We start from the raw sequence: 25,479 nt of genomic DNA on the forward strand, positions 1-25,479 counted from the left end.
GCAGATGGAGGTAGTGAGTACCTTCAAGAGAAGCGGTTCGTTTCAGGGTGCAGTGCGACGACGCTCCTCAGTGCTCAGCCAACTCCATGACGTAACCAATAATTCTACTCCCTCTCACGTAGTTCTCTCCACTGCCAATGCAACTGGTGCCCCAGGGAGTGAGTCCTTACATTCCGTTAACGGCACCTCGTAGAGCCTGCACACTCAGACGTCTAGCCTACACACACACACACACACACACACACCCCCACACACGCGCGTGCATTGTTGCCTGCCTTCAAATGCGACTAGTCTGCTGAATGTTGAGTGTGTGTGCAAGAAAGAGAGCAGATTATCATCTGAGCATCTGCTTTATCTCTTTACATTTGTTTGTTTTTGCTTATTTTTTGTGACCAGTTCTTTTCTTTCTGTCTTTTTCTTTCATTCTTTAATTTTGTTTCCCCTTCCTTCATTCCTTCCTTTCTCTCTTTCTTTCTTTCTATACTTTTCCTTCTTTTGATTCCCTTTCCTATTTTGAAATCCTTGCTTACATCATTCATTTCTTTCTTTCTATACTTTTCATTCCTTTGATTCCCTTTCCTATTTTGTCTTCCATCATTACATCATTCCTTTCTTTCCTTTGATTCCCTTTCCTATTTTGTCTTCCTGCCATGCTTCCTTCCATACATCATTCCTTCCTTTCTTTCCTTCCTGCTACCTCATAACTTATTTCTTGGTTTTGCTGTTTATTCTGGCTTGGTGCTGCCTATGATAAGGCTGGTTTTTGTTGTCTTGTTGCCTTTTTTCGAATCTCTCTTTGCTTGATTTGCCAATAATTCACCCTCAAATGTTGCCATAAAGGGCTACTAGAATTTCAAATGAAAGAGCCAAACATGAATTGACTGAAGCTAAACTGGAAATGTTTCATCTGTTGCTAAATCAAACTCTAACAACATGGGAACAACTAAATAAAGGTTTAACATCGTAAATTCAAAGACTGTGGTAAACCTGCGAGTATAAGCCCATAATGGTTTCAACTGCCAGTTTGATATATTAGCCTTAATATTGCTATCCTTTGTCTATACTGTTCTACGCATACTTACGGCCTGCCATGTTTTTTGTTGTAGCTGTCTTCACAAGCCTTGTTCAGATTTTCCTCTTTCTCTTTACAGGTTCTGCATTATAACCCACTACACTGTCATGAAATGAAAATGTCTTAACTTATTGCTAATTTTAATACCTGAGATTCAAACTTACCTAATGTATTGCTGCTATAATTTATCAGTCTCTTTTTGGAATAATTCTTTCACACAGACAGCTATTTGTTTTTATTAGGATAATGCAACAAATGTAACATCAACATTGCCCCCCAGGTGTCAGAAGCGATCTCTCTGTGGTTTAACAAAACAGCTGCGTCTTAGTGTTTCAAATTCCTTTAAAGAGACCACAGAGCATTAGCCCAGCTGGAACCCCCCTCAATTTCATTATCACTTTCTCTTCATGGTTAACTTTAGCAACTTTAGTTGCTTTTTTAAAGAACTATTTAAAATTACATGTTTACTTTCTGTTGTACCCCTTTTTTTCTTGTTTTTTTGGTGTCTTATCCTGTCCTGTATAACAGTGTATTTCTGTTCTTGTTTCTTTCCTCCCTAAATATTGTTTTCTTGTTTGTCTCCATATTCATTCATCTTCTAGCATTTTGTGTTATGTGTTTTCTTAGCAATTAAATCCAAAATAGCAGGAAAAGTTCCAGCTAAATCGTTAAAAGGATTAGTTCAGCCAAATATTTGAATTCTGTCACTATTTACTCACCCTCATTTCATGTAACAACCCGTATGACTTTTTTTCTTCCATGGAACACAAAAATAGAAATTTCGAATAATAACTGGTTACTCTTTTCCATACAATACCAATGAATCAGGACCGGAGCTTTCAAACTTAAAGATGATGCAATGGCAAATGTAATACTTTTATTGTTCTTTTATGGTGCTATTTTTAAAGTTCGAAGGCTTCAGTCGCCATCGGGACAAATTTCATGAAGAAGAAAAAGGAAATAAAGTAAGGCGATTTCGGAATGATTAAAAAATGACAGAATTTCCTTTTTTGGGTCAACTGTTCTTTTAAGTTAAAGTCAATATTTATGTTCTTTACCCACATTGGTAAAGCATTTTTAGATACCTCAGTGATGTCACACAGGTGCAGGGCTGCTTCTCAAAAGCTTTTGTTGTGCCATCACGCCACAACAAAAGAATACATACTAATGACAACTTTGTGCTGTAAGGTTCGACCTCCATCCATCAATCATCTGTCTTTCACGTCCCTTTTCTTGCCTCATGACTGTCATGAGGTGTTCTGATGTGATGTGTTTGGAGCGGAATTAAACCTTTTCTGTTTTTCCATCCAGTGCCTGAATTAGCCTAGACAATTAAACTATTCAGTTTCTCATATTACAGAAAGAGAATCACAGTTATTTTACAAAGTTTATTTATCTTACCTCTTTGATTTCATAACATGCCATTAAGAATTCTGGGCCTTATACTCGAAAGTTTACAATGGCAGTGCTGTGTAGCAAAGAAAACAGCTTTAAAGTCAGCAGTGACCACAATAAATGGCTCTTTGGAAAAACAAAGCCGCAGAAGTGCTTAAACTGTTGTGTCCATGTTGTGAAGTCCCCACCCTCTGTCAGTCACATTGCTTTGTGGTCATTCCTGGGTGTGGTTTGGCTATGCATGTAGATTGCGGAGAGCAGAAAAATGCCATGGCCTCCCTGGCCAATGAATGTGACAGTCCGGCATGCATGGTCACACACACAAACAGTTTCTTTTTAAGAAAGAAGATGCACCACGGCTGCTTTTTAATCACACATGACAAGATCAAGGATGTCAGAAATGCAATATGGACCGATTTGATAGATTTATTTAATTTTTTTCTATTGAATGTCTACTTGCATGCCATGCATGAAAGGGAAGAGAAAACTTGAATTATTGTGCATGGTTGCAAAGTCCCATTTAATATGTTCATACTTTTGAGGGCATAAAGCATTTTATTTTTGTTTTTCAAAAAGGCTTGATGTTTTAATGTCCCCGTATTAGAGTAAAGCTAATAAAATCAAAGACACTTTGGTTTACTTTAATCTTAATTTATTTATTTTTCAATGTATTTATTAAAAAGTGAATTGAAAATGCTTAAAAATATGTCCCATAAATGTAACCAATAGAAACACTGATTATGTCAGAACAATAAATAATAATGCTTAGTCACTAATGCAATCTGTTTTTTCAAGACTGTATTACAGAGTTTGTCAACACCAACAGTATGTTAATATGCATGTCTTATTTCACGTGTTTGTTTGTTTGTTTGTTCTGTGCAAAGCTGTGTTCAGTGTAAACCACTTTTGTTACAAAGGGTGTGTTCTATGTGTGGTCATTTTACAGTGTGTTTGTTCCATGTGGTGTTGTGTGCCTTTCAAATCATTGTTTGTTTTTGCTTATTGTTGTTTGTTTGCATGCATTCTCCTTTCAGTGTGCTGTGAATTTTAAACACCTGGTATTGAACTGGCAACAGTGAAAGTTGTAATTCTGTTGAATTAACAGACGTCTTTTATTTCGTTTTTATTTTTAACAAATGTTTTATTTGTTTTATACTCACTAATTTGACATACCATTCTGCTCATATTGATGGGAGTCTATAACGGAGTAAAGGAGACCAAATCATCATAAGTTCCAATTCGTGTGCAATGTTTATCATTCATTACATTCACATATTAAATGAAAAACAGACAGGGGGCTAAGGCTGCTTTGACAGACCATTTTGAAAATATTTATGGTTTAACCTTTTGATTTGTGTTTGCTGTCTTGTGTTGTATCATCTTGGGTTCATGAGTTTTCCTTGAACATTTTACCTCTGTAATTACAACTTGGATTTAAATTGTTTTTGGCATCATTCTATAGAGGTCTATAGAATGGCTGTGGAATGTTTACGTTTTTTTTTTTAAAGGCCCACTGCACCAAAGGCCTTAATCGATGTGAACTTTCAGCTCTCGCAGGTGAACCTGCAGATAGAGTAGGTCTACAAGTAAACAAAAAAAAGGGGGGGGACTAAACTTCTCTCCACCTCTCTGTCCCTTTTGATCCCTCCATTTTCTTCCCTTTGACATCTCCTACCCTGCACCCTTGATGCATATAGATCCGGGTGGTGAAAGCTTTCCGTAGCTCCCACTACGACGGCATCGAGCGGCCGGAATCGCGGAACTCCATTCACGACTTCCAGGCGCACCCTGAGTTCATCATCACAGACTCGGTCCACAACATCCCCCTGATCGACGAGACGGATGTGGACGACGAATCGGAACGCTCCAACCATAACCACGTGCCTGTGGCGCTTCGTCACCCCGCTCCTCACTCTCAGCCGCCTCCGAGACCCCCGCGATCCCGCTACCCGAGCCGCCCACTGCGGCAGCAGAGTCTGCCTGTTACCCTCAACTGCAACAACAATGCCACAGAGAGCCGCGTCTACCTTGGCTCCAACGACAACGGGGTGGCGCACATCTCAACCTGCCCCGTCAGCCCTCTGCACAGCTTGGAGACATGCCTCTAAAGGAGGTCATTGATCCAAAATAGTTTGAGACGGACAAGTACGGATCAATTTTAGGAGAGAATGTTGATAAATACGACATGGACTGTCAGAGAAACGTTTAGGATGTTTCTGTACCTAATCTTTGTTCCTATAGCAGATTCACTGCTTCAAAATGTTTCAGTGGTTCTTTACAGTAAATTGTGTGACCCAAAGACAATCCCACTCCGCATGAAAGTGACCGATTATGTTCTCTTATGTTGCACTTGAAGAAATACTGTAGGCTACCTGTAATGACAAGGGGGATGATAGGTGTGGACTCTGCACTGAAGACTAAATATTTTAAAGACTGTGAGCATATGAACGTGTAAAAAAAGACAAAATATTTATTTGGGTATAACTCTTCGCCTTTTAATTAATAACGTTATTGTTCCAATTATTATAGTGGTTATATTTCTGCTAAAACTATGACGATAACTACAGTTACTGTATTCCGTTATTGAAACTTCATCGTTTAGCTTTATATAACTAAGAACGTTTGTATGTATGACGTAAGTCTGTACGTGTGTATTTGTTTGTTTGTTTGCTGTTGTTAAAATCCGTGTCTATGTTCTCATTGGTTCCAAATGTGCCCCTTTCTCTGTTTCTGTGTTAGAGTGTGATGTTTATGTCTAATTAAAAAAAGAAAAGAAAAGAAAAAATGATATTAAAGAACATATTTCAGCAAAATAAATACAATCAAATGTAACCATTGGAGGCAAATCTTATAATACTTCATGGAAATTCGAGAGAAAACAGGCAGTGCATTTCCCTTGTTTTATTAAAGAGTTAGTTCACCTCTAAATTAAAATTCTGTTGCCATTTACTCAACCTCATACTTTCCAAACCAGCGTTGCTTTATTTCATCTATGCAACACAAAGATGTTAGCCTCCGTCACCTTTCAATTTTATGGTGGAAAAAATATGCAATATACAGACCTGTGCAACAGTTTTAGGCACTTGTGAAAAATGTTGCATAGAGGAAGTCGTCAAACATAATGCCATAAATAATTTTTATTTATCACTTAATGTCATATATAGTCCAGTAAACATAAAAAAAGCTAAATCAATATTGGGTGTGACCACCTTTGCCTTTAAAACAGCACCAATTCTCCTTGGTACACATGGACACAGTTTTATTGGTTGTTGGCAGATAGGATGTTCCAAGCTTCTTGGAGAATTTGCCACAGTTCTTCTAACTATTTAGGCTGTCTCAATTGCTTCTGTCGCTTTATGTAATCCCAGACTGACACAATGTTCAGTGGGGGGCTCTGTGGGGAGCATGACATCTGTTGCAGGGCTCCCTGTTCTTCTATTCTATTTGCAAAAGTCAAAAAATTATAATTCCTAATGACACACACAAAATCTTAAGACAACTGTTTTTGTGAAACATCTTATGTGCACTTTTGCATAGTACTGCAAATGATAAAGTGAAAGTGTGACTGAGGCTGTTAGTCTGTTAAATTCTGCCTAAAATCTCCTTTTGTGTTCCACAGAAGTCATTTGTGTTTGGAAAGAACATGAGGGTGAGTACATGACAGAATTTTCCTTTTGGGGTGAACTAATGGATTTTGAAGAGAATCTCACCGATTTTTTCTTCTAAGATTATTCTCATTTGGAGTTTCATAAGAGAAAATTGTTCTCATGCTTGCCAAGATATCAAAGTCTCCAATCAAAAGCCAGAGATTTCAATATAACTCAAGCATTTGTCATCAAATGATCAATGTTCAATTACTGACAAAGTTGATACTTTAATGAAGCATAACACAACAAATTTTCTCAAGCTTTGAAAGAGCACTTCTGAGCAATAACATTTTCCTCTGGGATTTACAAGATGAAGAAAAAAACTATTTTGCAGAATACATATAATATTATAGATTATAATTGTAAAAATAAAACGTTATTAACTTTTATATGTAATTAGTTAAATTATAATCAGTTCCATGTTTATGTAATCGTACTTATGTGCAAGTTCTTGCATTTGCACTCAAGCTATAATATAGGACAACAAACACATACTGTAAATACAGTAGCCTTCACACACCTGGGTGATTGCGGACAGGTGCGTAGTAGACACACTTAACGTAATGAAATAAATAGAAAAAAAAAAAATCCCAAACTTTCAAATAACTTGAGAAACTATACATTTTGCATTTTGGTCAGATTTTTATTTTTATTTTATTTTTTTTTATCAGATTGAAAAAGTAATAATAATAAAAGAATATAATAAATTATTTAATAAAAAAAATAAAAGAAAATAAATTATTTATTTATTTAAAAATATCTATTGTGGGATTGAAAGATTTAATCCTGACAGGGAATATATTATGCTGTCAATAGTCACAGCATGTTCACCTGTGTATGTGAATGCAAGAATGCCCTAAATAGTGTGTTTTCTGGGTCTTGAATATGTTTGCGCACACACACACGCAATAAGGAAATTCTGATTTAGCTAAATATGTTTAAATTGATGTATACTTACACGAGAAGTTATATCAATAGCCTAATGAAAGTTTGTACATGAAGCGGGTCGTCTGATGGGGGGCGATAGACCTGACTAATACTACTCACATTTTCTTTGTAAACCCCTGTTACACTTTTGCTCACAGAATAAATTAATCGTGGCGGACTGTAGCTCATTTCCACCATGGCATCGATAACCGAATACTAATGTCTAATGCTGCACTACCCCGCTAGGTGTCAGTAAAATGCAAACAAAACACTGTTTTGTATTTAGATTTTTCCTTTTGCTTGTGTTCGTACATATTAAAATTATAATAATATAAAATAAAATAAACTTTTGTCAAGTGTAGTTAATTAACCATTGACAGGGGTCACTTCCTTTAAATCTCTTTAAATAAAATGATTGCCTAAAATGACTTGCACACAATCTGTGAGGTGCATATATATTATGGAGCTTTCTTTCTGTTATTTGAAGGCACATGCACATTCATTAAGCATTAGCTGATACACCTCTCCTGTGAAATATTGCATGTTTGCATGTTTCATTACAACACATTACATAATGCATAAAAACAGTTCAAATGAATGCATAGATACATAAAAAAAAGTATATTAATTGCGTTTATAAATGTTTATATACTATCATATAAAAAACATAATCCCTTTAAGAAAATTATAATTCTTACCTGCTTATATGAAATGCCTGTCTGCTTTCCTCACCATGAAAACAACTAATCATTTCTATGGACACCTTTAACATCTTGACTGACTCCACATATGACGTATTTCATGTTTTCTAAATTTATCTGAAAGTTGTGTGTGGGTTACAGACCTACAGGCCGAAATTGCACGTTGTCAGCCATTGAGTGTCTTGTGAGTTTTATTCCTGCAGGGGGCGCTTGACGCTCTGAACACTGAATCCTCCATTCATCCGCATTTAAATCTAAGAACGCTTTTTATTTTTATTTTATTTGATTATTTATTTTTGTCCACTTTTCTGACCTAGCTGGAGTCAATCTTCACACCCTGGATTCAAACTCGTGACTCCAGGGGTGGTAGTCAGCGTTAATACTCGCTGAGCTTCCCAGGTATTACCTTTGAGGTTGTCTGTTAAATCCGTCCAATGATCCTTTGTACATTTGTTTATCTTCATAACACACATGAAATTAATGCAATCGTTCTAAATCAAAAATCAAGCAAATGACACTTACATTCAAAATCCATATTATTATTATTTGTTCAAATTTATGATAATAATAAAGACAAAGACACTTTGTTTGATAATCTTGAGGTAACTTTTAATATTATTTGACTGTTTGACATTACTTTGTTCTGTCACCAAACACTCAACAGTGAGAAGAATCGTGTTACAGTGAAACATCTGAGTGTCAGAAACTCTTGATTACCAGATATGTTTTGTACAATTCCTGGGAATTTTATCTTAATTCCACCAGCAAAAGAGACTTGAGCTAAGAAGAAATAGAAACAAAGAAATAAAAAAGAAAAAGAAGTCTTTTTAAAAGACTTTTAACATAAGTAATTATAATTTCTGTTTATTGTTTACATTCCCACCAATAAGAATTGTACAACTGGATCTTATTCTTTTGAATTTGTGATCCATCACTGTTTTCCATTCACTGTCATAACTTTGACAAGGTAAAATAATTTAAAGCTAAAGTTTACCCAAAAATGAAAATTCTCTCATCATTTACTCACACTCATGCCATCCCTGATTTATATGACTTCCTTTCTTCAGCAGAACACATTTGAAGAAAAATAGAAAAATATCTCAGCTCGGTCGGTCCTTATAATGCAAGTGGATGGAAACATGATTTTTGATGCTCCAAAAGGCACAGACAATCAGCATTAACAATATCCATACGACACCAGTGGTTAAATTAATGTCTCATAAAGCGATATGATCAATTTAGTGTAAAAAATATACACTTATATACTTTTTAACTATAAATAATCACATCCGGTAAGCAGCAGTATGCACGTTCATGTTGAGGTCACATGGTATGCACGTTCACGCTGAGGTCACATGGTCTTTCCAGCGATGGCATGGCAATGTTCCATTCTTTACAGCAGACCCTCTCTACCTCTGATGGCACTGCCTGGCATTCCCTACACGCGCTTGTTGTTGTGCTGCAGTTGGTCCAGCCTCCTCCATCTCCCTGTACCTCTGGTCAGAGTTCTCAGGTTCAAATAAATATGCTGTGCAAAAAAGTGTATCTCCACTTCTCTTCTTAAATCAAAATCTTCTGACACCCTTGTTTAAATTTGTTTACGGCATTTGGTACAGCATCTGTACTGTGTTCCTGATAGTCAGTTTTAAACAGTGCTGCTTTTCCAGGTGTGTCACGCATGCATCACTTCTCGCATGAACATGCCAACACCAATACATTACACGAGAGGCCACTTGACCTCAGCCCTCTCTTCAATGCGCATACTGCTGCTTACCGGAAGCAATAGTTTTTTTTTCTCTCCAAAAGCACTTGTACAGTTTATAAGACATTCATTTAACCACTGGTGTCGTATGGATGACATTAATGCTGATTGTCTGTGCTTTTTGGAGCATCAAAAATCATGTTACCATCCACTTCCATTTTAAGGACCTACTAAGCTGAGATATGTTTCTATTTTTCTTCAAATTTGTTCTGCTGAAGAAATTAAATCATACACCTGGGATGGCATGAGAGTGAATAAATGGTGAGTGAATTTTCATTTTTGGGTAAACTATCCTTTTAAAAGACAAGACAACTGTGACATAAATTGGTTTTCCCAAAAGTGTATTTATATTGCCTGGGAGAAAACAGACAACCTGTGTTTTGCACATTCTAATACACAAAGCCTACTGCAAATATAGTTTATCTATATTTATAGATAAACAGAATAACAAATTGCAATAACTTTCAACATTCTGGTACAATTAACATTCTGATGCATCCTAGTTTGCTGGACAAAACTTAAACATTTTAGATTTGAAAATGTTTTACTGCTTCCAGAGAAAAATATACTTTTATGCTGCTGATTAAATCACTGACACATGTAAGATAGAACTTACCTGCTCAGCCATTACTAATCTATCCCATTCTGTGTTTTAGCTATTAAAGTCTCTTCTGAAAAAGTTCACACTTTATACTGTCATATTTGGGAATGCTGGTAATAAAAGTGCGTTTATAAAATTATAAGCTTCACATTTCTGCCTTTAAACCCTCTAAAAATTGGCCCCATTCACTTCCATTGTAAGTGCCTCAATGTAAAAAAAAAATTATTTATTTTCTAAAGAGGAGGGATGAGTCAAAATAATTGTTTTGTGGTAATTAACATTCTGCCACAAATGCTGTCGATTAAGCTTAACATGTATTGAACCTGTAATATTCTCTTAATGTTACTGTTAATGTTAATATATTCATTTCAAGTCGTGGCCTCTAAATACATCCTATATGTAAAAGAAAGAAAAAAGAAATATATGAACATTTAAAGACAATACTAATTGTAACTTGTTAATATTAACTTATTGAAGGTTATAGGATTGTGACATTTCAAAGATAAATGCTTATTTGGCACATCACATATTAGCTCTGCTATACCCTTGAATTTGTGTGTTAATGGGATAGTTCACCAAAATGAAAATCCTGCAATCATTTACTCACCCTCATGTTGTTGCATACACCTTTGGCTTTCTTTCTTCCATGAAACACTAAGGATGTTCATCAGCATGACAGCCTCAGTCACAATTCACTTTCAATGCATACATTACCAAACAATGAAAGTGAATGGTGACTGAAGCTGTCATTCAGCCTAACATACCCTTTTGTGTTCCACATAATCAAGAAACGAATGCAGGTTTGTAACATCACGAATGCCTCACTCATTGAAGCTAATAATCATTATTCTGTTCTCTAAGATTATCTGATGAGTAGCCTATCATGTCATCATAAAGATAGTAGCTGTGTTATTTTACTTTTTCTTTCATATATCATGTCATCATGAATTCAATGCTTTACTACTTGAGGTGTAACTGTTTTGAATACTTTTCCTTTCTCTTTTTAAATATCTATTTTCCTGTTTCCAATAACTCTTGACACTTGCAAAACAAAATAAATATTGTTAACTGTGATGATGAATTGCATAAAACAAATTTAGATAAAAAAAAAAAAAAAAAGAATAAATAAGCAATAAACAAACAAAAATTAAATAATAATAACAATAACTTTTAAGTCTTGGACAGGGTTGGTTGTTTAGCTTTTTCCAGTACATTCAACACCATATAAACTGTGCTCAACTGAGCATTTTTGAAGGTAAGTTTAAATGTTCCCCCCACAAGTCAGCTTAGTGCAAACTACTCTGTACATAATATATCTTCTGTATGTTTTTTCCCCTAGTACTCTAAAAGTCTACTTCTATTTTTATTCTGCAATTTTGCATCCACAGGAATGAATTTTGTTTACTCTATTCTACATTTATTTTGAGTTGTATTAGACTTAAATTTTCCAACAAGGACTTTTATTTTGACACCAAACTAATGTCTCCGGAAGTACCCGCTGGATAAAGATTGCTCCTGTAAATATTCTATATAAATAGATTAGCTAAAATATTCCTCTGAGTTCAGTTTGGAGAAATTGATGTACAGTATGATCACTCCGACTGCATTTTTGTGTTTCATGTAACCAGTTTCAGGTACATAACATTTGTTTTTGGACTGTGTGCATATTTGTCAGCTGAATGCTTGTTGGTGCTTCTGATGCGCCAAAAAACAATTTAAAATGGTAAACATAGTACCATACAGTAGTTACTTCGGTTATTGTTATTCCTGCAAAATATATTAAATCAGTACGTGTTTAAAAATCTTCACCAAACATTGTGTGACATTACGGAGCACCTTAGGCGGGAATTTGTTTTCTGAAATGTGTTTTCTGTATAGATATGCGTAGTGAAAGCATAAGTAATAATAGGGCCTACATGAAAAATGTTAATAAAAATATTTTTGGTCTTATTATGGTTTTACTACAAATACCGCGGTATTTGTTGTAAAAATTATAGTAACCACACGATGTACCATGGTTAATCTATACTGTAGTAAAACCATAGTTACTGTATGGATACAGTATACTGTATTAAAACCATAGTTCCCACCAAAAACTATGGTTACTAGGTGTACAATATTACTATAGTAAAACCGTAGTTAATCTATGGTATTTGTATAGAAAAACCATAATATCCACAACATTATTATTTTTATTACCATAGTTTTCGTTTTGCTGTATTATCACTATGCATTCACTGCGAATGGGATTGTTAAATTATGGTTACTGTAGTGAATTAATGGTCAATTTATTGCGAGTGAACGTAAAACAATTTCAGAAAAAATCCGCCCTGTCCTCTACGGGGCTCCGTAGTAGGGAAGCTTTCAGGGTAATTTTTTTAAAATAACAGTAGTGACTATAATACTGACATTAACTGATGAAACTGTGGAATTTTGGTGAAATTCTGTTTCATTATTTTGTTGTGCACTTAAAGACTCAAACATAAAAAGTTTTATTTTGTCTGTACAAGCAGGCACATTTTTATAATCCCACAGGTATAAATTCTTGGCTGACCAGGATAATATGGTTGACTCAGAATGTCCTGCATGGAGAACATTGAAGTTTACATCCCGAAGGGAGCATGTGTCAAAACCATCCCAGTGCAGTCCCTGTCCACCTCTACGGCCAGGAAGATCGGTGTGTCTCGGCTTCAGAATGGATCTGAAACATCAGAGAAACAGATGTCACAAACAGTAATGTGGATCTCCCCAGTTGAGCTGCGGGAAAAAGAAGTGACTGTGGGCAAGGACAGCAGAGACAAGGTTCCAGTAGACCAGAGGCCACTGGTGACCAAAATAACAGCAGGCCAGTTTTGCCTCCCTGTTGTTAGTTCCAGCATCACTGCCTTTAAGGTCTTAAGAAAGATTTTAACAGCACACAAGGCTCCAATACGGCTTTCAGAGACTGTAAATGACGCTACCTCTGTGCCGTGCAGCAGCAGGTCTTCTAATTTACGTCAGAACGCCTTCATCGTATTTAACAGCCAGATCTTCCTCTCAGTAAAGAAGCGTAAGTCACAGGGCAGGCAAGTGAGCGCTCAAAACTCTGTCTTGGCATCTTCAAGTGTGTTACCTGTTTCTCCCAGCCCACTGGACCAGCAGGATGCTACATCTAAATGTCAGGAAGAAGCATTGAAAGACACTCCACCCTCAACACATGAGATTAAGGTAGGAAATGTTTCCTTTCTGTTGTGGTTATCAGTCTCTCTAGAAAATGGGTTTAAATGCCAGCTTGTACGTAGTAAACCTTATTTCATTATGTTCAGTGCATTCAGAAATTATTCAGACCCTTCATCTTTTTCACATTATGTTATGTAGCAGCCTTATGCTAAAATGCTTTAAATATTTTTTTTCCACATCAATCTACACTCTATACCCCATAATGACAAAGCAGAAACCAGATTTTTTATAACTTCGCAAATTTATTAAAAAAAAAAATGTAAATGTGAAATTTATTTTTCTTTCTTTAAGTATTCAGACCCTTTGCTATGACACTTGAAATTTAGCTCAGGTGCATCCCATTTCTCTGCATCATCTTTGAGATGTTTCTACACTTTGATTGGAGTCCACCTGTGGCAAATTCAGTTGACTGGACGTGATTTGCAAAGGCACAAACCTGTCTATATCAGGTATCACAGCTGTAAATGCATATCAGAGCAAAGTCATGAGGTCAAAGGAACTGCCTGCAGAGCTCAGAGACAGGATTGTGTTGAGGCACAGAAGGCTAAAAAAAAGTAGGCTACATTGAAGGTTCCCAAGAGCACAGTGGCCTCCATAATGCTTAAATGGAAGAAGTCTGGAACAACCAGGACTCTTCCTAGAGCTGGTGCATGGCCAAACTGAGCAATCAGAGGAGAAGGGCCTTGGTATGAGAGGTGATCAAGAACCAAATGGTCACTCTGTTTGAGCTCCAGAGATCATATGTGGAGATGGGAGAAATTGCAGAAGGACATCCATTACTGCAACACTCCACTGATCTGGGCTTTATGGGAGAGTGGCCAGACGAAAGCTGTGAATGTCCTTGAGTTGCCCAGAGAGAGCCTGGACTTGAACCCAATCGAAAGTCTCTGGAGAGACCTGAAAATGGCTGTCCACCGATGGTCCCCATCCAACCTGACAGAGCTTGAGAGGATCTGCAGAGAAGAAGGGCAAAAATCCCCAAACTCCGGTGTGCAAAAGTTGTCGCATCATACCCAAAAAGACTCAAGGCTGTAATAGCTGCCAAAGGTGCTTCAACTAAGTACCGAGTTAAGGGTCTAAATACTTTTGTCAATATGATATTTAAGTTTGTATTTTTATTACATTTGAAAAGTTATCAAAAATCAGTTTTTTGCTTTGTCATTTTGGGGTATGGAGTGTATTTAAATCATTTTAGCATAAGGATTTAACAACAATATGTGAAAAAAAAAAAATGAATACTTTCTGAATAGACTGTAATAGACTGTTATAGACTGTTATATATCAGCCAGGGTGATTAATTGGATGATATTTGGCCATTTTATGAATATCAGGTTTGTCCAATTACTGAAATGTTCTGGGTTCAATCCAAGTTGGGCTCAATTATCAGCATTTGCAGCATAATGTTGATTATCAGAAAAAAATGTATTCGACTCGTTCCTCATTTAATTTGAAAGAAAAAAAAGTACAGTTACAGTAAGGCACTTATAATGGAAGTGAATGGGGCCAGTCCATAAACAAAAGACACACATGGTTTCAAAAGTTTAGCCACAAGACGTAAACATTATTTGTGTTGGAATTATTTTAGTGTGATACAATTGTTTACTAACCTTATCTATGTTAAGTTACAGTATATCCAAAATTACAACACATTTTCATGGCGACGTAACGCCGGTTAACCTTGTAATATGGAAAACGTCGTAACGCTGGTTAATCCCTGATTTGTTTTCACAATAAAAATGTGTTAACACATTCACAGATGAGCCAAATCGTTGTTTATATTGTTTATAAACTGGTCCCATTCACTTTCATTTTAAGTGCCTCACTGTGACTATGATAATTATAATTTTTTTTAAATAAATGAGGGATGAGTTAAATTTATTGTTGTGGTCTATTATGCTACAGATGCTTTAGATTGATCCAGGCTTGATACAAGTTCATTCTTTGAACAGTCTAAAAAAATTATATTTTTAGTGAATTTTGAATACCGGTAAATGTTGTTTTTAGAAATGGTTAAATTCATTGTTAACTTTAACAATTTTGTGGATGCCTCATTTGCTATTATTTTTATTGTCATTCATATCATTATACACTCACCTAAAGGATTATTAGGAACACCGTACTAATACTGTGTTTGACCCCCTTTCGCCTTCAGAACTGCCTTAATTCTACGTGGCATTGATTCAACAAGGTGCTGAAAGCATTCTTTACAAATGTTGGCCCATATTGATAGGATAGCATCTTGCAGTTGATGGAGATTTGTGGGATGCACATCCAGGGCACGAAGCTCCCATTCCACCACATCCCAAAGATGCTCTATTGGGTTGAGATCTGGTGACTGTGGGGGCCATTTTAGTACAGTGAACTCATTGTCATGTTCAAGAAACCAATTTGAAATGATTCTAGCTTTGTGACATGGTGCATTATCCTGCTGGAAGTAGCCATCAGAGGATGGGTACATGGTGGCCATAAAGGGATGGACATGGTCAGAAACAATGCTCAGGTAGGCCGTGGCATTTAAACGATGCCCAATTGGCACTAAGGGGCCTAAAGTGTGCCAAGAAAACATCCCCACACCATTACACCACCACCACCAGCCTGCACAGTGGTAACAAGGCATGATGGATCCATGTTCTCATTCTGTTTACGCCAAATTCTGACTCTACCATCTGAATGTCTCAACAGAAATCGAGACTCATCAGACCAGGCAACATTTTTTCAGTCTTCAACTGTCCAATTTTAGTGAGCTCTTGCAAATTGTAGCCTCTTTTTCCTATTTGTAGTGGAGATGAGTGGTACCGGTGGGGTCTTCTGCTGTTGTAGCCCATCCGCCTCAAGGTTGTGCGTGTTGTGGCTTCACAAATGCTTTGCTGCATACCTCGGTTGTAACGAGTGGTTATTTCAGGCAAAGTTGCTCTTCTATCAGCTTGAATCAGTCGGCCCATTCTCCTCTGACCTCTAGCATCAACAAGGCATTTTCAGCCCACAGGACTGCCGCATACTGGATGTTTTTCCTTTTCACACCATTCTTTGTAAACCCTAGAAATGGTTGTGCGTGAAAATCCCAGTAACTGAGCAGATTGTGAAATACTCAGACCGGCCCGTCTGGCACCAACAACCATGCCATGCTCAAAATTGCTTAAATCACCTTTCTTTCCCATTCTGACATTCAGTTTGGAGTTCAGGAGATCGTCTTGACCAGGACCACACCCCTAAATGCATTGAAGCAACTGCCATGTGATTGGTTGATTAGATAATTGCATTAATGAGAAACTGAACAGGTGTTCCTAATAATCCTTTAGGTGAGTGTATATACAAGCATTATATCAGCCATCTACCACGTTAATCAACCACTATAGTATGAGATTAATTACATTGTCATGGTGATTTGTCATATCAGGTATTATTTTTAGTAGTCTTTTATTCGATTTCTTACTGTGGCATGTCTCTTTCCAATCCGCAGATTGAGAATGTCCAGACTCCAGTCACAGAGGTTGACAACAACAAACAAATATCAGCATTTCTGTACAATGTCTCTAAAGACATGCCTGAAAACATGCCCGAGCAATGCTGTACAGATGAAGAGTGTCAAAAGGTCAAGTTTCTATTTTTATCTATCTTTTATTATTATTTTTAAATACTTTTTATAAGTGTTCATGTTGCAGCATTACTGGTAGAGTATGGCTCTAGCAATGCAAAGGTTATGGGATCGATATTTCTGATAACATGTTTTCCTTTAAAAGCAGTTTTTTGGTGCATAAAAAGTGCTTTGCCATACTCTGCAGAGGATCAGGTTTAAAAATACTATATTTTGAAAAGATTAAATATGGGGGAAAACATTGTGATGGTGATGCTATTTTAATTCCCATTACAGGAATACAAGTTAAGCTCAATCTTATTGTTGATTACCACAAAAATTTGTTCTGACTTGTTCCTTTTCTTTAAAACAAAAATAAAAAATTGTGGTTACAGTGAGAGGAACTTACAGTGTGAGCGAATCTGTTAATATTAAAATACTGTTTCAAAAGTATAGCCACAAGATGCATGTTTATATGATTTTAGTGTGAACAAAAATTTACAAATTCACCATAAGTGAAGTGGTGGTGGTGTAGTGGTCTAAAGCACATAACTGGTAATCTGGTAATCAGAAGGTCGCTGGTTCGATCCCCACAGCCACTACCATTGTGTCCTTGAGCAAGGCACTTAACTTCAGGTTGCTCCGAGGGATTGTCCCTGTAATAAGGGCACTAAGTCGCTTTGGATAAAAGCGTCTGCCAAATGCGTAAATGTAAATACTACACAAGTTTTAACAGAAGAATTCATGTAAGTGCTTTTATAAAATTATAAGCTTAACATTTCTGCATTTAAACCCTCCAAAAGTTGGCCCCATTCACTTCCAATGCCTCACTGTAATTAATTTTTTTTTTTTTTGTAATTTTGTTTTTTTTAAATGATGTTCATGTAAATATAAATATTTGTGGTAATAAACTTTTTTCCACAAATGCTGTCGAATGCATTCCATATCGGTGTGTAATTTCTGCGCCACTAGCTCCGCCGAATGGAATTACAAAAATAAGCATGGTTTTCAACCAGCTTTCCAAATACATCCGCAGTCTGCTGTTGATCGAACAAACAGATAGTCCCGCCCTTAACCTGCTGTATTGGTTGAGCCAATGTTGTTGTGTCGGGCTGGAAGGATCACTTAAAATAAACAGGAATCTTTATAGCACCACAAAGACGCAGTTTTAACAGTTTTGGAGAATTTTACCTACAAATGGCTTACTTAATAGTTGTCTCTGCATAATAACCTAGGATAGGAGAAAGTATTTTAATGCAGAAAAAGTTTCGCACTTAAGCTTTAATTTTAGTTTATATTTTTTGACATTACAAGATTAAATTACTTCACCCACTGTAACAACACAAGATAACCATACATTTTGCATGTGTATTATAGGTGGATGGGTCGACCTCATATTCCTGTTCACAGACTAGCCCAGCCCAAACTCCAGAGAATCAAAAGTCCAAACAGAATGTCTCTTTGGAAATATCTTATTCCCAGCCTGATATCATCCAAGAGTCCTTAAGCCCCCACACATCAAGAGAGTCAGAACAGCCCATGGAAGCAGATGGAGAAGGAGAGACACTTGATGAGAATGAGTGTTTAGAGACTGCAGTGCTGCCAAAGGTTGAGAGCTGTCTTATGTTTGATTTTGACCAGTTGGCCAAGGAGGAGAGAATCAACCACTTACGAGCTCGATTGAGACAGAAGGAGGCTGCACTCAACATATTTAACTCCAAGCCGGCAGATCAGATGTAGATGATCTTACTAAATATGACAATTATGTGAAATGTCCTCATTCATAATTTCATTTGAGCAGCAGCAGAAATGTCTTTTGTTTCTATCAGTTGTCAGTCGCTAACATTCTACTTAACATCTCCTTTTGTATTACACTGAAGATAGAAGTCCAACAGGTTCACAACAACGTACGTTTGAGTGAATTTCTGAATGGGTGAATTTAATTAGCTGAGATTTGTGTTACGAATTATTTGAGCATTTAATTTGATTAATAATGGCAGAGGAATAAGGTTGCACTCATTATGTTAAGGAGCTATATACAACTTTCCATAGGCTGGAATGCACAAAAAACATTTGCACTTATATCCCAGACTCATTTATGTACATAATATATGTTTGAATTCAACTGATTATATTATTTGCTAATAGCAGTGTTTGGCTCCCTACAAGTAATCACTGATCCTGTTTGGTTTAACTTTAGTTGGATTATTCATCTATAGGCATCTCAGATAAAATAAAAAGTTAATTTGTACTCGTTTCAAATTATATTTTTTTTTATACACCACTTTTAGATATATATTGCACTTTAGTCACCAGTGTTGGTCGCAATCATCTGAAGTAACAAATACTGTACATACATTATTGGGTATCTTTCAGAGAACTTAAAACATAAATCAGTTTACATTATTAAGTTATAAAAGTGACATACAGCTGTATAACTTAGACATATAGAGATGCCTCAATATGTCAGTTTTTATGTTGTTTTTTTTTAATTACAAATTTGTTTGCTATTTTTTTTATGTGCACTGAGCAAAAGACAAGCTTGCGATTAGGTGTTGTCTTTGGTTAAAGGAAGGGTAGGATGTAGTCGGGTGTGTGCGGCACTGGTCCATCCCCCCTGGTCCTTCTATAAGAGCAAACTGGTGCAAGAACTTCAGCAGCTCTTTAGACAGACCAAACCTGTGGGGGGCGGGGGGGCAGAAAAAATAGGCATGCCATCAGACGGAATGCCTCTCTCTCATGCCAGATGCCTGCGGACAGAAAGAGGATTCATACTGAAGGTAAGACTTTGCTGTAGAAAGTGATGTGTGCACTAAGATCAGGCCTTTAAATTTAAATGGTTTCATTTTGCACACACCAAGTATCTTTTATACTTGTTGCATGATATCTAGGTGTCTAATTTGAGGGCAAAGACCAATTCCTGCTGATTCGTATATGTGCATCCTTGTTTAAGCAAGTTTTGAGTGGTTTCAGGGGCAAATAACTTCCCTGACATTAAGTCTCCATACAAAGTTGTTAAAAACAACTTTGCATTTTTTGCTAAATGACTGGTTTCTCAGATGAGTCAAATAGCATTTTTGTGACTAACAATTACTGCCTCCATTGGAGGTTTGCATGTTAGGGAGCTATTATAACTATTATGTGGGATGTTGTCTGTAGAAGAAATAGAGTTAGAACGTCTAAACACCATGCATTTTGCAGTTGGATACATTTCTTAAACTAACTTCTGCTGAGTCAGCTTTTTATGCAAGGCCACATGGCAAATCTACCATTTCAAAAGCTGCAATGTCTTGAATTTTAACTAACGTCATTGTAGAACAAATCCAGTGCCATCTGGACTTTTTTTTTTTGTTGTTGCATATACTCGAATCAGTATGTTTTTGGAAAACAAGATGATAACTAAATATATGCAAGGGTCATTCTTGGAAATGTAATTCATTGCTTTGACAAAGGAGTGTTATGGGGCCCTGATAAGATACAGGTGGCATAGAGTTTATTTCTTGTGAAACAGGTGCCCAGCTGGCGAATTGTGGGTGTTCTTTACTCCTTTTTCTGCGTCCTGGTTCTGCCGGATGTTGGCGAGGGGGCAAAAGCTCGCTGTGGAAGAGAACTAATTGCAGACCTGGAGTTTGTGTGTGGGGACCGTGGATTTTACAGAGGTGAGAATAACTTAAAAACTTTGCACAATTCCTAGATTTGGATATACTGCAGAATCAAATCTGCATACAAAGATGTGAGTGCTGATTGTGTGTTTTTACTTGAGTACTGAGACTGGGTCATGGTGATAGAGTGCGACACAGAAGTGACTTGTATCTAAGGCATGTCTCTTAATCTGTAATTTTACAGTTTACCCTCAGCATTCAATCATATTCATAACATTTTAATATCAGTGTATTAAAAGTGGCCTTGCCCTGTTAAGATACAGACAGGGTGTTATCAAGTCAAGCCATTATCTCCAAGTTTGGGAGGGTTACCTTTGAAATGTAATCCACTACAGATTACAGAATACATGCTGTAAAATGTCATTTGTAATGTATTCCGTTAGATTACTCAAGGTCAGTAACATATTACAAATACTTGGATTACATTTTTTTCACTTGTTTTGAATACAAAACTCTGCAGTACTGTAAGACAAAATACACATGTTAAAAATACATTCTCTGAAAAACCTAAATATCTGATGCAGTGTTGTTTCTAAAACAAGACAAATCAAACTGATCTTGTTTTAAAGATTTTTTGATATTTTTACAGAAAAACAATTATTATCATGAATATGATTTTTGACCTAATATCAAAGGTCTTACTAGAAAATAAGAAATTATGTTCCAACGTGAATTTTCTTGATAGAAAATCTGATCATGCCTGGTAACATGTGCATGTAAAATGGCTAGAAATAGCATTTTAGCTTGGCGTAAAGCTGACAATTTACACAAGGTTTATTTCTATTTCTTGTGCTCCAAACTCCCAACAGAGAAGTAACGCATCATAAGAAAGTGTTTCACCGCTGTTAAAATGCACTTTGGATTGCATAATTTATACATATAAATGTTTTCCATCTGAAAGGACTATAAAATAAAATGAAGAATAATCTCTTCAGTAATCAAATACTATTTGAATGTAACTGTATTCTAATTACCAATTATTTAAATTGTAACTCTAGTGGAATACAGTTACTTATAGTTTGTATTTTAAATAAGTAATCCCATTACATGTATTCCATTACTCCCCAACCCTGGTTATCACTTTTGGTGTTCATGCCGATCAATCGAATCAACCAATAGGGAACAGAAAAGATTTGCTTTAATGAGCGGTCTGAAGTTGTTTTTTTTTTTTTTGTTTGTTTTTTTTTTATAATAAACACTGACTATACAACAAAAGTTACCATACCAACATGTACTCTTCTGGTATAACTGATTTGCAGTTGCTGACGTCAACATTGCTGCTAACTGGAACCCTTTCACCCCGTTCCAGATTCAAGGCCACCCTCACACATTTCTTTCTAGTTTTCTCACTCGTTCGCACAAAAGGAACATTATGACACGGTCTCTGTGACAATGCCTTATTATTATTATTATTATCATATTATTATAACAATTTCAGAAAAATATCTAATAAATGTTGATTGTCAGTTTTAGCCAACTTCATACTTTTCAAACCCAATAGTGGCCTAAATGAAGAGTTATATGTTTGATTACTCATATTATAGTTGTAAGGGTTTTTGTACATTATTTTTAGAATACAAAGTATGATGTGTCTTGAAAGCCCCATTTTCCACAGTTAATTTCAAAGTATGCTTCAAACTAACTCAATTATTGTGTTAATGGGAGTTGTGAGGAATTACATCAACATTATACCATATAGAACATTATAAACCTTTAGGATTTTTCTTTGTGTCTTTTGGTGGTTAGGTAAACCTGGAGGATTCCGTAGTGGTGGTCCTCGCTCTCGTGGGAAAGGCATCGTAGAGCAGTGCTGCATTCGAGGATGTGACCTCCAGCATTTGGAGTCATACTGTGCAAAACCCAAGAGAGGGCGCCGTCATGCCCCTTCATCTCTGCAACAGACTCTGGTGAGACTTGTTTAGATCCCATTCAACTGATTTAGCTTTTTTAAAGCTTTATATTTTTAGTGCAGAGCTTCATAATGAAGTTCATAGCTCTGTAAAGATGAGGCCACAGTGGTTCTCAACTGGGTCATGACCCAAAACTGGGTCGCAGCACATCTGTTCTTCTGAGTTGTGAATAGGAGAGAACCAATGCTAACTGCAAAAAACAAAAGGCATATTAGCCATATAATCATGCATAGTTAGAATTGCCAAATCATTAGGGCTATCAATTTTTAAAAGGGAGAAGAAAACGCTTTCCATATCTTTTGTTGTTGACGTCAAAGGCTATGTGATCAATCTATCTACACTACAATATTTTGGCTTACACTATGCTGTTTTGCCTCGAATTCATGTTTCACTTGGTAGAAGCTAGCATAATATGGCAGATGCCAACTTGGACAGCTTGTGTTACATGTCCTCCACCTTAAAAACCATGAACAAATCTATGCAAGATAAAAGATAATACAACCCAGACAACATTATAGGGATAGTTCACACAAAACATTTAAAATCTCTCATAATTTACTCACCCTCATGCCATTACAGATATGTATGACTTTCCTTTTTCTGCTGAACACAAAAGAAGGTTTTTATAAGAATATCTCTATACAATGCAAGTGAATGGTGGCCATAACTTAGAAGGTCCCGAAAGCACATAAAGGCAACATCTAATCAATACATGTCTTCAGAAGCGATATTGTAGGTGTTCTCCTTTTTTACTATAAATTCTCCTCACTGCCCAGTAGGTGGTGATATGCACAAAGAATGCGATTCGCTAAAAACAAAAGAAGAAGATTGTGAAAGTGGGTATTTATAGTAAAAAATAACTTGCATATTGATCTGTTTTTCACCCACACCTTTCATATTTCTTCTGAAGACATGGATTGAACCACTGGAGTCATATGGGTTACTTTTATTCTGTCTTTATGTGCTTTTTTGACCTTCAAAGGTCTGGACACCATTCACTTGCACTGTATGGACCAACAAAGCTGAAATATTCTTTAGAAATCTACATTTGTGTTCAGCAGAAGAAAGAAAGTCATGAACATCTGGAATGGCATGAGGGTGAGTTTATGATGAGAGAATTTTCATATTTGTGTAAACGGTCACTTTAAATCAGTGACGTAACTTTTCCATAACGGGGCAACAATTATTGTCATTCTTTTATTCAGATTCTTCAGTTTAATCAATTAATTTACATAAGTTGAATACTTTGGTCCTTATAAAGTGCCTGACGTGGTCTTCTGCTGTTGTGCATTCTGAGATGCTGTTCTGCTCACTACAATTGTACAGAGTGGTTATCTAAGTTACTGTAGCCTTTCTGTCATTTCGAACCAGTCTGGCCATTCTCCATTGAGCTCTCTCATCAACAAGGTGTTTCTGTCCACAGAACTGCTGTTCACTGAATGTTTTTTTGCTTTTGGCACCATTCTGAGTAAATTCAAGAGACTGTTGTGCTGGAAAATTCCAGATCAGCTGTTACAGAAATACTCAAATCAGCCTGTCCATCACCAACAATCATGCCACAGTTGAAATCACCGAGATCACATTTTTTCCCCATTCTGATGGTTCACAATTTGAATTTCAAGGGCATTTTTGTCACAACCCCCCTTAATTTGTGACCCTGCATTAAATACAGGTTATGGGTTTGTTAATGTGTTGGGTCACCACTTGATGTCCTGTGTAAAATCTGGGCTGAAGCAAAACCATTTCAGAACTATTTAGGCCATAATACATCCAAAGAGCTATGCAACTAAAATTAATTTTAAACCTGGCAACTTCAAAAGCCAATAACATGATATCAAACTCATGCACTTTTATTCTACTGTTGCAGGAAGAGCAGTTCTGGCTGGTGTTTCAAAGGCGATACCAGAAGTTTGCTGATATGAACAGAGATGAAGAAGCCACATCTCAAAGACTCATAGAGCGGACGCTCTACCATTGGAACTCTGATGATTCAGTATTATCAAATTCAAACACCAATACACCCAACCGGCCACCTTCAACAAACCAGCGTGATTCACATTTGCGAATGAAACCTGTGCCAGTATTTATCCACCAGAATCGATAGTCTTTGTGGATCTGCATGGACCTTTTCTGTGCTTGTAGAAGAATATACTGAAAAGAGACCCTAGAGGACAAGATACCAAAGTCACACAGAAATGTGTCAGTCAGAATATTTGTTGCTGCTGGAATAGAAGAAAACAGATAAGAGAATGTGAATGAAACTACAGAGTGGACTATTTATGTGTGTCAGTTTGTCTAAAGATATGTTGCCATGTTGAATAAAATGTTAATTGTATTTGTCCAATGACCCCTTTTTTCAGTTTCTCCTGTAGCACTGACTTCTGTTCTCAGATGTACTTGAGAGTGAACTTGCTCAAACAAATTTAGTTTACACATTGAAAAGTATTTGTTATTCTTGTGAACTTACAAGACCCAAAATATGAAAACATTGTACGCTTAGGCCATTTTCAATGTTCAAATATGACAAATGTGAAAGATTGCTGATTTTTGAGAAGGACTTTTAATTTATGTTCTGAGATTTATATTAGGGTTTGAACTTTTTTGATCCTTGTGAAATGTCTATAAGCAGATTTTGGACAGAAAAACATTAAAGTGGCGAGGACACCATGTTACACAGAAGATCTCGAATTGTACTGCTTTAAGGATAACTGTTTATTTGATAAAGAATGGCTTTTATCTAATATACCAGATCAGTACTGCTCCATTTTAAAAGATGCACTTATGAACTATAATGTGATCTGAATGCTGCATATGGTTTTGAATTAATATATCTTCCCATTGACTTCTAAAGAAAGAACATTAGTCTGTTTACAGTAAATAAATAATATCACCACAGCCTTGGTGTGTTATCACTACCTAAACATTGAATAATGTTCTTTTTGGTATGCAGTGCATAAGTGAAGTTTGGTGTTATAGCTTGGATTTTTTTCACAAATAAATTTTTTTTGC

The 25,479-nt window shown here is 36.3% G+C and overlaps 3 protein-coding genes across 7 annotated transcripts in view; all 3 read left to right on the top strand.

The window, feature by feature from the left end:
• LOC127620863 (plasma membrane calcium-transporting ATPase 3-like) overlaps positions 1 to 10,421 on the top strand; it is a 42,759-nt gene extending 32,338 nt beyond the window's left edge. The window contains exons 22-23 of one of the 4 annotated variants that reach the window (XM_052094188.1): positions 5 to 91; positions 4,165 to 10,421. In XM_052094188.1, the coding sequence (XP_051950148.1) occupies positions 5 to 91; positions 4,165 to 4,575 (498 nt within the window). In that variant the 3' untranslated portion in view covers positions 4,576 to 10,421. Of the gene's footprint in view, positions 1 to 4; positions 159 to 4,164 lie in introns of all 4 variants that reach the window. The other 3 variants (XM_052094187.1, XM_052094185.1, XM_052094186.1) reach the window with 3 other exon arrangements.
• A 1,171-nt stretch (positions 10,422 to 11,592) lies between these two features.
• si:dkeyp-110g5.4 (uncharacterized protein LOC561637 homolog) lies at positions 11,593 to 18,653 on the top strand. 2 transcript variants are annotated; one of them, XM_052094379.1, is made up of 4 exons: positions 11,593 to 11,739; positions 12,619 to 13,312; positions 16,785 to 16,916; positions 18,276 to 18,653. In XM_052094379.1, exons 2-4 carry the CDS (start codon positions 12,683 to 12,685, stop codon positions 18,636 to 18,638), a joined length of 1,125 nt encoding a protein of 374 aa, XP_051950339.1. In that variant the 5' UTR covers positions 11,593 to 11,739; positions 12,619 to 12,682; the 3' UTR covers positions 18,639 to 18,653. The 2 variants fall into 2 exon arrangements, with proteins under 2 accessions (XP_051950339.1, XP_051950340.1); XM_052094380.1 differs by having other exon boundaries at positions 12,641 to 13,312.
• Positions 18,654 to 19,548: 895 nt separating this feature from the next.
• Positions 19,549 to 25,479, top strand: igf3 (insulin-like growth factor 3). The gene is made up of 4 exons (XM_052094381.1): positions 19,549 to 19,678; positions 20,410 to 20,557; positions 22,307 to 22,467; positions 24,338 to 25,479. Exons 1-4 carry the CDS (start codon positions 19,610 to 19,612, stop codon positions 24,572 to 24,574), a joined length of 615 nt encoding a protein of 204 aa, XP_051950341.1. The 5' UTR covers positions 19,549 to 19,609; the 3' UTR covers positions 24,575 to 25,479.

The sequence above is a fragment of the Xyrauchen texanus genome, chromosome 27, assembly GCF_025860055.1.
Source record: "Xyrauchen texanus isolate HMW12.3.18 chromosome 27, RBS_HiC_50CHRs, whole genome shotgun sequence".
Taxonomy (NCBI): Eukaryota; Metazoa; Chordata; class Actinopteri; order Cypriniformes; family Catostomidae; genus Xyrauchen; species Xyrauchen texanus.